This window comes from Chiloscyllium punctatum, chromosome 4 (genome assembly GCF_047496795.1).
Source record: "Chiloscyllium punctatum isolate Juve2018m chromosome 4, sChiPun1.3, whole genome shotgun sequence".
Taxonomy (NCBI): domain Eukaryota; kingdom Metazoa; phylum Chordata; class Chondrichthyes; order Orectolobiformes; family Hemiscylliidae; genus Chiloscyllium; species Chiloscyllium punctatum.
Window position 1 is genome coordinate 95,517,407 of NC_092742.1, and position 13,887 is coordinate 95,531,293.

The following is a 13,887-nucleotide window of genomic DNA, read 5'->3' on the forward strand; positions in this document are numbered from 1 at the left end:
GACAAATCAAGAGGCGAGATGGGGGAAACGAAGAAAAAAAGAACTGTGGATGCTAGAAATCAGAAAAATAAAACAACTTCTGGAAAAACACAGCAGGTCTGGCAACTTCTGTGTAGAGTCGAGAGTGTGGTGCTGGAAAAGCACAGGTCAGGCAGCGTCCGAGAAGCAGGAAAAATCAATGTTTCAGGCAAAAGCCCTTCATCAGTCTTGGATGCTGCCTGACCTGCTGTGCTTTTCCAGCACCACACTCTCAACTCTGATTCTCACAAAATTTCCCACTTAGACAACCAATTAACAGTTATCACAGACAGCAGAAAGTAAGTCGATTTGCTCATTCAGTACCCATAATCAACAATGTGGTTCCTACATGGGACCCTATTAAGATAATTCAATACATCAGACAAATTGAGAATAACGGCATTTCATCACAATGGTCATGTAGCACCTCAATCCCATAGATTTTTAATCAGAGACAAAATATATAAAGGATGATGTTTCACATGTGCAGGTATGTTCTTCAGAGACAATTCAGTACCAAATCATCCAGCAATAGGGAGAATAACCCTGCAACCAATGACACTATGACAATGACTTAGATAGTGTGAGCTCTGCATAACAATACATTTAGATTTAAATTAGATTAGATTCCCTACAGTGTGGAAACAGGCCACTTGGCCCAACAAGTCCACACCGACCTCCAAAGAGTAATGCACCCAGATCCATATCCCTCTGACTAAGGCTCCTAACACTATGGGCAATTTAGCATGGTCGATTCATGGACTGTGGGAGGAACGCGAAGGAAATCCACGCAGACATGGGGAGAATATGCAAACTCCACACAGACAGTCACCCAAGATCGGAATTGAACCCGGGTCCCTGGCGCTGTGAGGCAGCAGTGCTAACCACTGAGCCATCGTGCCACCACTGTGGAGGAGTGACATGGACTTGAAGATGAGTTAAACTGGATGGGAGGGAAGTGTCAACTTTCACCTCATCTGCTCTTATGCAAGACTGCATATTGCTACCAGAGGACAACAACATCACACAAGAGAAAATGTCGGAGAAGTTGGTGAAGTGTGGATACGCGCCACACAAAACAGATTCAACCCACAGTCCACATCAAAGTTGCCTAGCTCCACTGAGATTGCATCAGAGATACTGAAATGAACCACATTGCCTCAAGGCTAAAAGAAGAAAATAATAATCAAGAAAGCACTGATGGAAATTTAAACGATGTGAACTGCAGCTCAAACCAGAGTGAACGTCAGTCATGATGACTTGCATGCTCCAATAAACCAACAGCTCTCATTGTTTAGCATAACACATGAAAAATGTGTTGTGATGTACCCAAGTAAAGGATATGTTAAAAGAGGAGAGTATATTGTGTGTATGTGACTATACATACATAGAACAATACAGTGCAGAACAGGCCCTTCGGCCCTCAATGTTGTGCCAACCTGTGAACTATTCTCAGCTCGTCCCTCTACACTATCCCAAAATCATCCATATGATTATCTAAGGATTGTTTAAATCTCCCTAATGTGGCTCCAGCAAGGAGAACAAAAATATTTCATGATCTGCACTAGTGTGGACACTGAACCATTTGTGAGGTGCAATGTTATAGCAATTAATTTATTCTGATCCCTGATCAAAACGTAAACGGCGGCAGTTCTACCTAAAGCATTACAGCTTTGTTGAAGGAGGTATCAGTCACTAACTGAAGTCAACATTTGTTAGTAAACGAAAGAAATTCACTTGCTCGTTTTAACATTACATAGTCAAGAATGTGTGACTGGACACATCTGGATGAACAGAATCTTATACGGGGCATCAGTGCTACCAAGGAAAGGCAGGACCAAAAGAACTCACCAGATTGTCGTACCTCCCTCCAGCTGCCAAGATATCAGGCACAATGTGGTGTCGACGCTTCACGAGTGCTACAAACTGAAAAATTACCCCACTGTGCTGCTGTACCTTGTAGACAAGGCCCAGGTTCACGACTACCTATAAAACAAGGAAGGCTGATATCAACATCTGTTTGAGCAAGGTCTTCAAAGCTTCTTGTACCCTTGCAATGAAGCTCCATCAAAGCTCAAAGAACAGAACTTCATTTTTTTGATCAAGCATTTTATTGCCTTATGGGTCTAACACTGAGTTCAACAATCTCACATCCAAGTCTCTGCACTTTGTTTCTTTTCAAATGATACCTGCCGGTAATGATTCTGCTTTTCACATTTACACCTCCTCCAGCCATACCTTTGCTTTTGCACTTGTTCCATTACTGTCTCTTCTTACTTTGAACGATCCTCTCTGCTGCCTCCCACCTGATCACAAACTTTCCCTTTTCCTCCATCCAGCCCTGCCCTTGCTTTAAAACTTTTATATCTCCAAGTACTGAGTTCAGATAAAGGACCGGCAAACTGGAAAGGTTGACTGCTTCTCACTGGACCTTTCCCGCCAAAGCTAAGTATTCCTGTTTGTTTTTACAAGCTGAAAGTCTGTTCGTTGAGAGTCCCAGGATATACAAATCCATCTCACATACCACCAGTCATCTTCCTTATCTCGCACCTCTTTTGGCTGAGTTACACCCTTTTCACCAATTTTAACCCCTCTAAATTTAAAGTCAATGCTAGGGTGTGGTTCTATTTGCTGCATGTGCTGTTCAGCACCATTTTTTGTAAGGACAAGGAATCAAGGTGCTTGTTGCACAGTGGTAAGATGCCTACCTCTGGATCAGGAGGTCCAGGTTAAAGTCCCACCTGCTCCAAAGGAGTGTCCTAACCTTTAAAAAGGTTTTATTAATTTTATTCAGTAAGTGTGTGAACAGGGAATCAGCAGGTCACTTCGAGTTTGGAGGAAGTGGAGTCCACAGTCCTGAGTCGTATAGAGTGGTAACGAAGAGGAGAAACACTAGCAGGTGGCATCCCTGCCAGGGTGGAGGAGATCAGTGAGGACTAGTATTGTTTGCCGACTAAAAGTAAACTGACACCACTGAACCTGGTGAAAGGTGGTGAAAGATGGTATTACACACCTCTAGAGCAAGTGGCACTTGAGGCTCAGCCTCCTCCCACTCCAGCTATATGGTTCAACCTCAGTGCATTAACAAGTTGAGTTATAAAGTGAAATCCTTGGTCTCTGTTTCAAATCACTCATTAGAATTATGACCTACCTTCAGCTTGACATCAAGTTTCTTTAGGAGTTCCATAACTTCCTCAAGCTCCTTTAATGCCTGCTTTACCAGCTGGCTAACAGCCATCTTCCCCTTCATCAGAGGCTTCAGCACATCTCTCAGTTCTTTCAGATCCAGCTTATTCTCAGTATACTTATATAAATGCAAGAGCTGAATGAGAGAAAGCAGCACTGTAAAAATAGAAATTTTCTTTCCTGCCAAGCCCTTCATCACCAATGCACAAAGTAACAAATGCATTTAAAGCTAAATAACCACTGGGGAAATGGAATAGAAACATATTGATAGGTGCAATAAAGAAAATGAGAGGGACTTCACATGGAGCGTGAACACACCCACAGACCAGCTGGAACTAATGAGTTACAAATCTGCTGTACATTCAAGAAATTCGATGGACTGAGGCGGATGTCATTATGTGGAAAACAAGCAACTGCTCAACTTACATTGTTTGGTGACAGTGACAGATTGCAGAACTTGGCTTCTACCTCTTGCTTGGTCAGTTTCCCCATCTGGCATGGAAAAAGAGAGATTGACATGTATCAAAGGAGATGGAAAGAAATCAGTAGATCTAGCAAGGTACCAAACTTAAATATTTAATGGAGGTTGATTAAAAGCAGATTTTTAAGGAAGTCACATGCAGCACTGTGATATTCATGAATGTTGATCACAAGATCAATCTCCTGGACAATGCCAGGTTATCAATCGTGAGGCAAGTTCCTTAAAGCACAACTCTCATTAGAGAAATGGAACAGAACAGACAGCTGTGAAGGCTTTGGTAACATGGATGGATGAATCTGGAGACCTAAAAGAGTACAAGCCTTAAGAACTGCCCAGACACACTATATTTAGTAGTGGCCAGTACTTTCAACCACCAGGATAGCACCAGTTCAGACCTTCAACATTTAAAGGCACAGTTTCAGTTACACTTTACAATATCCTTTTTTTGAAGAACAAACCAATAATAGGGGAGCAGAATGTTCACCAGGTTAGAAATTGCTTTTCCGGAGATCCAAGATGGCGGCAACTCAGCAAGTCTGAGTCTATAGTGCTCCTCCCAAGACCTAGGCAAAGTGGGCCACCCTCCTCCAACACACTCACCAAATCAATTAAAAATAGTTTTTACTTAATGTAATTAGTGATTTAGTACTAAACTTATACAGTTCAGTCTCCTGTAAAAATGACCAGGGGGAAAGGAGCCCGCAGTTCTCAGCAGGCAGCAGCCCCTCCCCCACCCTCCCCAGCTGCAGCAAAGTCGTCCGCAGCCGCCCCGGGGGACTTACCTACGGTGGCAAGCCTCATGGAAATAATCTCCAAACTCGATGCGAAGATCGATGCTTTCATAGAAGAGTCCCGAAGTCAGTGGAATTCATTCTTGGCCGCGCTACAAAAGCACCACCGAGACATCAAAGAAATTGAATGCCGAGTCAGAGAGGCAGAGCTAAAGGCCACGACCTCCGAGGCCATTGCAGAATCAGCCGTGGATCGGGTCCGGACTCTCAAGCAGCAAGTCCGGACCTTAGAGAATCACACTGATGACCTCGATTCTCAAGGTCGTCAAAAAAAATATTAGTTTGCTGGGCCTTCCCGAACGGGAAGAAGAAGGCCAGCTTACAAGGTTCGTTGAATAGTGGCTTCCGCAGTTTTTGAACCTGGAGGCTGGATCAGGCTAGGTAAGGGTAGAATGGGCCTACTGGGTTGCAATACGTGGGCCCAGCTTGAACCAGTGCCCCCGCCCGGTCCTGTTCCGGCTGCAGAGCTATAAGATGAGGCAGATGCTCTTGGAAGCCTCCAGAAATCTTGGGAAAGATCCCCAAGCCATGACTTATAAAGGATCCAAGATTATGTTATTTCAGGACTTTTCCCCAGCTTTGGTCCGAAAGAGGAAGGCATTTGATGAAACAAAAAGCGTTTAAGGGATTTAAACATTCAATACTCCTTGCGCTACCCAGCTATACTATGCTTTAGCCATGAAGGGTCCGTGTATAACTTCGGATCACCGAAGAAGGCCAAGGAACCTTTGGACTCTCTTAGACAAATTATAAGAGTTAATTATTGTTGTTTTGCCCTACCCCCACCCCGGTTTACCCCCCCTTTTTTTCCTTTCATTAACTTACTGTTTAATATTATCTCTGGGGGGGGTGGGAAGAAAGGTTTTTTTATTCATCCTTTACTTAGCAATTTCCTTTCCCCCTTTTTTATATGTATATATACACAGGCCGGGGGGGGGGGGGGGGGGGGGGAAGGTGGCTACCTTATCTTATTTTATCTTTGTCCTTGGGAGCGGGGTTGTTTTCCTCTGTTATTTTGTATTAATATATTAAATTATTATTTGCTGAGACTGTAATTTTATAGTCATAGATGTTCACATATGGTATTACCATTACCAAATATATCCAGGTGTTGGTGTGGGTGGGTGGGGGGGGGGGGGGGGGTAGAGATAGAGTACTCACTGTTAGTTCTAGTTCAGTAGTATACTTGAATTTTCGTTATTCTATCCAGGGTCAAGGGTGGGGCACTGGTTGGGAGAGGTTATGATGGGTTTTTTGGAAAGGAAGTGATGCCCCCTGGGAATGAAAGGGAAGATCTCCATTTAAATATGTTTTATACTTTATTTTAATATTTAGAAATTTTTTTATTATATTGATCTGAATGTACTAAAGAGCTTTTATGTTTGTGAATTTTATATGCTCTATGCTCGGGATGTTTTGGATAAATATGGGTTTTGTTGTGATCTGATGTTAACACATTCCGAGCATGTATATCACTGCTCAATTTATGTGGTATCTGTTGGATTTTTTTTCTCTTGAATAATGTAAGAATTTTAATGATATACTCTGGTTAGTTGCAAGTTAGATGAGTAGTTAGTTGAGTTTTGTCCTTTTTTTTCTCTTGGTATTTCTGTTTTCTTATTTGATAGATTTTGGTTATCATTTATTTAAGATTTAACTGTATATCAATGTTTATACTTGGGTCTTTTTTTTTAAGTTTTCTTTTGTAAACTTGTTAAAACATGTTAACATTTTCAATAAAACTATCTTTAAAAAAAGAAATTGCTTTTCCACAATCAACTTACAGCTCAGGCTGTTTAAATAAAAATGTTTTCTGAGGGCTATAAAATTCCTACCATGAGCTTACAGGCTCAGTCAGATGCTAGTCAATATGAACTCAAACAAAAAAGGAGCCTTTCTTCAGCAAATCACATTCAATAGAGTCACAGACTAGTCACCACAGTAAGGATAACATGTCACAGTAAACCAGAAATAAGGGTGACTTTGAAACATGCAGATGCAACTAAGTATAGGCTGGGGCACTGGTTGGGAGAGGTTATGATGGGTTTTTTGGAAAGGAAGTGATGCCCCCTGGGAATGAAGGGGAAGATTTATTGAGCTTTACTCAATATTTAAGTTGCCTCTATACGAAACCAGAACCACACATAGTACTGTTAAGTGCTGTCTAACCAACGTTCAATACAGACTGAGTTTCATTACTTTACTTTTTAATCCTCTATTCTAGAAATTAAACTTGATGCTTGGCTTGCTTTTTAAAAAGATTTTCTTGCTGATGTATGGCACAGCATTTAATAACTAATGTCTTTATACAACAAGGTCCTTTTGCTTTTCTTCCCCTACTAGTCTCGTACCTTCCAAAGTAAAAGGTAATATTCTTGCCATCAAAATATTTTTAATGGAAATGCTAAACGGTTTTTGTTCAAGTACTTATTCTTATGGAATAATGCTTCCCACCCTTTATTTTCTGCTTTCTATCTTGAAGCCAGCTGTCAATTCAGTCTGCCATATACCTCAACCAAAGCTCTTTGGCCTTATTCCTTAGTCTATAATGGGGCATTATAGATTAGCTGGACTTACATGGAGTAACCAGACTCCCGGACTCTTCACGGAAGCCCAGCGCAGACTCCCAGGATTGAGGTGAAGCCCAGTGTGGACTCCCGGGATTGAGGTGAAGCCCAGCGCAGACTCCCAGGATTGAGGTGAAGCCCAGCGCAGACTCCCAGGATTGAGGTGAAGCCCAGTGTGGACTCCCTGCTTTAGTAAGACTGTAACGCTGAACTTTTGCCTTTACTTCTTCTATGTTTCTAATTTATACCTAAGATTTTATAACTATCTTTACAGGGAATGTAATGCTGCTCTTTTTTTAAAACATTATTTTTTCATTTTTCTAATTTATACGTACCTAACTTTTATTACCTAGGTATCTTTGTACTTAAAATGATGCTAGAAATGAGAACTTTGCTCACTTTTTGCTCTATTTATGTATCACTATACTTGAGTACACGTGACAATAAACATAATTCTAATTCAAATTTCACTTTCCAAAGTTCTATTCTTAGTCCTTAAAAATCAACTTACATCCAATCTTTCATTCGGATTTTTTTCACATTTATGTCCTTCTCTTTCATCATCTTAAAGGACATGGGTCACATTATGGTCACTACCGCTGATATGGATCCCAACTTTTGTTTCTCTTATCTGGACTAGTTCATTCCCCAATGCTAGGTCCAATAGCAAATTGTTTGGACTTTTCACATATTGGATTAGGAAACAGTCCTGTAAATATCGTAGGAACTCTGTTGTCCCAATCTTCTTTCCTACCTGTGCTGGCCACTTAACACAGGGTGGTTGAAATTTGCGATGACAATTACTCGAAGTTTTTATTTCCCACTTCCCAGGCGGCTGTAGACCTCATTTATTAGTGTGATAGATCCTTCACTATTTTTTATTTCTATGCATGTGGGTTCTACTATTGTTTTTCAGCTAGCTGCATCTCTTTCTTTTCCAATGTTATTATACTATTCCACCTAAGTGCAACTACCCTGCTCCCCATTTTCCCTCTATAATTCCTAAATCTGTTAGAACCTGTCAATGATCCCCTCCATCTTCTCGGTCTCTGACCTTTTTCACAAGGACATGGGCCACATCTGGTTCAGGTGGAATGCATCTGATCAGTACAGTCCTTCCAGACCCCTTAAAATGCAACCCACTTTCCCACGGCAACGATTTAAACCATGTGTTAATTCTCCTGCTCTTTCTGCTCTAATGCTAATTTGCACATCGATTTGGATATTAATCCAGAGATCCCTCTTCTCAAGGTTTTTAGTTGAAGCATGATCCTCATATTCTTTCACCAGGGTGGCCTTCCTGTTTCTATTTAACTTGTTTGTTCCACTTTGGACCAAACTAGAGCCAACCACTCCCTTTCCAGGTCCTTCTCCAGCTATTGCGAGTTATCTATTATCCTGGAACAGTCCTTTCAGATTCTCGTTCTTGGCTGCAGAGAACACTTTCAATCCCATAATTACAAAGACCATTATTACAAGTTGGTCTGTGTTGGGCCTGTTCTTCCTCCAATCTTTTGCCTTATCGTCAAAGATAGCAAATACATCATTCCTGTTGGGCAGGACAAGTGTTTACAAGATCTCTTTCTCAACATTTCCTAGGTCCCAGTGACTCAACTCACTATCAGTCACACTTTTCCTTTTCCGTGCACATCCTTCACCCTGGAGTGTGATTACATGCTGAATAAAACCAAACAGAAGCTCTTCCCACTCCCTTATGTCTCAGAATCTCTCTAATCCATACTCTAGCTCAACGATCTACTGTCAGACAGATCCAAGATGGACACAGCTCTTGCAGACATGTTTAATCAGGACAGTTTCACCACAAACTTCCACATTTTGCTGTCCAGACACAGAACTTTATCATTTTTTATAGCTAGCCTTGTGTCATTTATTTATTTAATTAATTTAATCAGATCTAAGCTCTGCAGTCCCGCCACATCCACTCATTAACGCTGTTGGATAATTAAACAACTCACTGGAGATGGAGCTCCACAAATATCCCCATCCTCAATGGTGGGGGAGCTAAACACATCAGTAAAAGATAAGGCTGGAGCATTTGAGACTACCTTCAGCCAGAAACACCAATTGGAAGGTCCAGCTCATCTCCTCCAGTGGTTCTCAGCATCATGGATGCCAGTCTTCAGTCAATTCAATTCACTCCACATGATATCAATAAACAGCTGGAGGCAAAGGCTATGGGCCCTGACAATATTCCGGACATAGTACTAGATTTGTACTCCAGAGCTTGCCATACCCTAGCCAAGTTGTTCTAATATAGCTACAACACTGGCATTTACCAGATAATGTGGAAAATTGCCCAGGTGTGCCCTGAACACAAAAAGCAGGTCAAATCCAACCCAGCCATCCCCTTATCATCCGTAAAGTGATAGAAAGTGTCATCAATAGTGCTATCAAGCAGAACTTGCTCAGCAACAATTTCCTCACTGACACCCAGTTTGGGTCCTGCCAAGGCCACTCAGCTCCTAACCTCATTACAGCCTTGGGTCAAACATCGGCAAAAGAGCTTAAATTCCAGAGATGAATTGAGAGTGATTGTCCTCGACATCGTGGTCACATTCAACCAAGTGTGGCATCAAGTCTCCAAAAATGGAATCAATGGGGTAGGAGGAGGGAAACTCTCTGCTAATTGTAATCATACCTAGCATGTAAGTAGGAGATTGTGGTTGCTGGACATCAGTCATCCTCACCTCCAGGACTCCTCAGAGTAGTGTCCTAGACCCAACCACCTTCAATTGCTTCATTAAATGACCTTCACTACATAATAAGGATGATGATTGCACAATGCTCAGCACTGTTTGCAACTCCTCAGAAACTGAAACAGTCCAAGTTTCACAAGACCTGGACAATATCCAGGGTTGGGGTGACAAGTGGCAGGCAATGACAAGCTCAAAGAAGAGACAATCCAACCAAACTCTTGCCATTCAATGGCATGACCATCATAGAAATCTCCCACTAATCAACATGCTGGGGAACACCATAACACCATAGACCAGAAAATTCACCTGACCCGTGATATTAATAAAGTGGCTATAATAGCAAGTCAGAGGCTAGGAATACTGCAGTGAATAACTCACTTCCTGACTTCCCAAAGCCTACCACCATCTGCAAGGCACTAGACAGGGGTGTGATGGAGTACCTCCCACTTGCCTGAATAAATGCAACTTCAACAACAATCAAGACTTTTAGTACCATTCTCGACAAAGTAGCCTACTCAATTAGCGCTACATCCACACAAATCCACTCTCTCCACCACCAATATTCAGTAACCTGGTGTGCACCATATAAAAGATACACAGAAATTCAAAGTTCCTCAGACAGCACATTCCAAAACCAAGACCAATTCCAACTAGAAAGACAAGGGCAGCAGAAACATGGAACACCACCACTTGCAAGCTCCCCTCCAAGCCATCAGCTTGACTTGGAAATATATCGCCATTCCTTCAGTGTTGTTTGGTCAAATTCTAGAATTTTCTCCCAGATGGCACTGTGCGTCTACCTGCCGCATATGGACCGCAGTCATTCAAGAAGACAGCTCACCACTACCTTCTCAAGAGCAATTAGGGATGGCCAGTCAATGTTGGCCAGCCAGCAAAGCCGATGAGTCAAGATTAGAGTGGTGCTGGAAAAGCACAGCAGGTCAGGCAGCATCCAAGGAGCAGGAAAATTGACATTTCGGGCAAGAGCCCCTCATCAGGAATGACTCTAATCTTGACTCTAATCTCCAGCATCTGCAATATCCACCTTTGCCTAGCAAAGCCTATGAGCCATGAGTGAATTTAAAAAATTAATCAGTGACTATTTATAACTATACAAAGTGATTAAACCATTTCAGCTGTAAATTCAATACTGTGTTCATTCTTGTCTGGTACTAATTTTAACAACTGCCCTGGTTTATAGAAAATATAAACTTAAAACACACTAAACGATCACACATCTGCTTACCTAACAAAAGCCTCTAGATCTCCACTCTCAGGTCTCATGTTCCTTCTCTTGTTCAATAAAAAGAACAGATCATCATTTCTTTGTTTCATATTGCCAACTTTTCTCACTCCCCAAATTCCCTAAGGAAATAATACTTACTTAATCTAATAAGAAGTTAAGTATTATGACCAACATTATGTTTTTGAGCTGAACTTCAGGTTACTAACTTCCTATCCATTTTCTTGATGAGTACAAAGTTCACATGAGAAGTTAAAGAAACCAAAAACAGTTAATTTACCTGGACATCTTTTCGCTGCACATACTGCGGAGGTTGCTAGTAACTCTCATGGTTAAAACACAAAGCATGCAGAACAGAACAATTTTGGTTGGCATCCTTCTCATTTTGCTGCTTCAACAACGGCTGCAACTTGAGCAGCCCCACAGAACTCACCATAGAATCACACAGGATGTTACACACTGGCTGGAGCTTGTCTTCTGGTATCCCACAATGCAACAGCACTGCTTTCAACAGACTGGTATGGTTCAGATAGATGCTGTAATTGAGTTCCTAGAAAACAAGTGCGTGCAATAATCACTCAAGGGCTGCATGGCCAAAATTAGAATTGTAAACATTAGTACAACCTCCTGATTTTAAAAAGAAGAAAGAGAACTATTGGAAACATGCCCCCAATTTAAAATGCTTCATACTTTTACATTGGAATAGCAAGTTGTCACAGAGTGTTATCATTTCTAAGTGGATATCTCAAGTCAAAAACAGTTCTCAACCCTTGTAACAGCACTAGTCCTGACTATGGCAAAGCATTGACACAGCCACTCCTTGTTTTCTGTCCTTTTCATGAGCAATGACTGATTGGCTGTAAATGGGAGCACTACAAAAGCAGTGACAATGTCCAGCGGCCACTTCTTCCTGATCTAGCCAAGATTATTTCAGTTCTAATCCTATACACCCACATTATGGAGCACCAAGTTATCAAAGAATTAGTGTTGTTTAATTATTCATTATCTATTAAAAGCTCAAGATCAAACCAGCTTCTCAGTTGCTAATTTTATATAGAGGAAATTAGTCTCCAGCATCTGCAATCCTCACTTTCTCCTAGTCCCTGCCTTTGCCGTATTAAAAACCTAAGGCATACTCTTTACTAAAGATCACCCATTTCAGAACAGCTGCACATTAGAGAGATCACGATTGGTTAGGAATCTTCTATACTCAAACAGGCGGAACGAGGAAGATAATGAAAAAGAGTTACATTGCACTAATACTGTGCTATTCACATTACTAGGTACCAAACAGGCAATGAAGTTGTGGGAAAATACAGTAGGAAAGCGTACATAGCAATATCCCAAAAACAGCAAGGAAGAGAGATAATCAATTTTGTTTTTTTGTTTAGGAAGTAAATAAGGTTGATGTTAGAAATCGCTGTTTTAATTCCAGTCAGCAAAATTGCTAATTTATCACAAATTTAGACAACTAAGGTGTAAGGATACACCAAACCATGTCATGAATAATGTCCTAACATTTAGATGAGACTGTAAGTTGCAAAATGTTCACTCCTAAAGACAAAAAATAAACTGTATTGGATGAAATGAGTTAACAACAAATGGACTAATTTCCCACCTGAAGTACAGGAAATTCCTGAATAATTTCGAAAACCGTGTAGATCACCTCTGCATCTGGCAGTAGGTTGTTTGTGATTGGTGTGACAATGTCAAACGCACATTCCAAGAGTTCTCTAGGGTGACTGCGGTCCGGCTTTCGGGGTCTGAATACCCGTTCAATGCAGTACCTTGTGACCAAAGGAAAGACCAACTTGGATCAAAAACAACTTACATTTTTAATGCACGTTTAATGAAATAAAATTTTATTCACATTGACTTATAAAAGTAAGTGACGCCAAGTCACATCAGACAGAAGACTAAGAGCTTAGCAAAGGTTTTAATAGGAGCTTTAAAAGGAGAAAAAGGTAGAGAGATGGAATGTCTAAGGAGGGCCAAGGCAACTGAAGCCATAGGTTGCTGTAGTGCAGTGATGAATAGTAGGGATGCTGGAACAGCTGGAATTAGGCAAGTACTGATATCCTGAAGGGATTAGGTGTTGCAGATGGAGACAAAGACATGGAGGGTTTAGGAATCAAGGGTAATAATTATAAATATTGAGCTAGTACTTGTCAGGAGTACAATGATGATAGACAAGCTTTTGTAATAGCAGATACAACAAAGATTTTTGATGATTCCAAAGTTAACAAAAGGTAGAAAGAGGGAAGCTGGAGGCAACAAAACCACTAAAGAGGATTTAAGTGGCAGAACAACTGAAGATGGGACAAAATCAAATGATACTACTGAAGTGGAAAGAAGTTGTCATTGTGATAGCGTAGGTTGTAACCCAAGACCCTGGTTGGTTAGTTGATGTCATGGATTAATAATGCAGTAATCCTTTGAGTTTGGGGTGTTCTGATGGGAACCAGGAAAACAGGATGGGTATTAAATTACACTTGAGAAATAGAGTCAAGAGTGCTGGACTCATGTACAAGGAGAGATCAGCAACACCCATGAGGACAGAGAGAAGGGGAGATTTGGCTTGGTGGCCTAAGGAAAGGGAGGCAAACTGATCTCAAATCTTGATGACAAAGAATCTGCAAGGTCCTCGTAATTGTCATTCGGGGTGATGGTTGAGGAAAGAGGAAAGAAATGGTTTAAGGTGGTCAAGCAAGGTTTTTAACCAAAATAGAGTGTTAATATCAAAAATGACTATACCTCCTTCTAAGCTTCGCCATAATATACAAAACACAAGATACAAATGTTTAGTTACAAAATAAAGCTCTGCCAAGCATGCCATTAAGTGCTCGTGCTTAAATACGAAACAATCCCTGTATACTAAATACAA

At 41.1% G+C, this 13,887-nt stretch overlaps 1 protein-coding gene across 1 annotated transcript in view; it reads right to left on the bottom strand.

Annotated features, from left to right (window-relative positions):
* LOC140475996 (eIF-2-alpha kinase GCN2-like) overlaps window positions 1-13,887 on the bottom strand; it is a 127,087-nt gene that overhangs the window by 25,515 nt on the left and 87,685 nt on the right. Inside the window, exons 26-30 of the mRNA XM_072567898.1 lie at window positions 12,622-12,790; window positions 11,437-11,553; window positions 3,631-3,696; window positions 3,166-3,340; window positions 1,870-2,000 (exon numbers count right to left, since the gene is read on the bottom strand). Of these exons, the coding sequence (XP_072423999.1) occupies window positions 1,870-2,000; window positions 3,166-3,340; window positions 3,631-3,696; window positions 11,437-11,553; window positions 12,622-12,790 (658 nt within the window). The remainder of the gene's footprint in view (window positions 1-1,869; window positions 2,001-3,165; window positions 3,341-3,630; window positions 3,697-11,436; window positions 11,554-12,621; window positions 12,791-13,887) is intronic.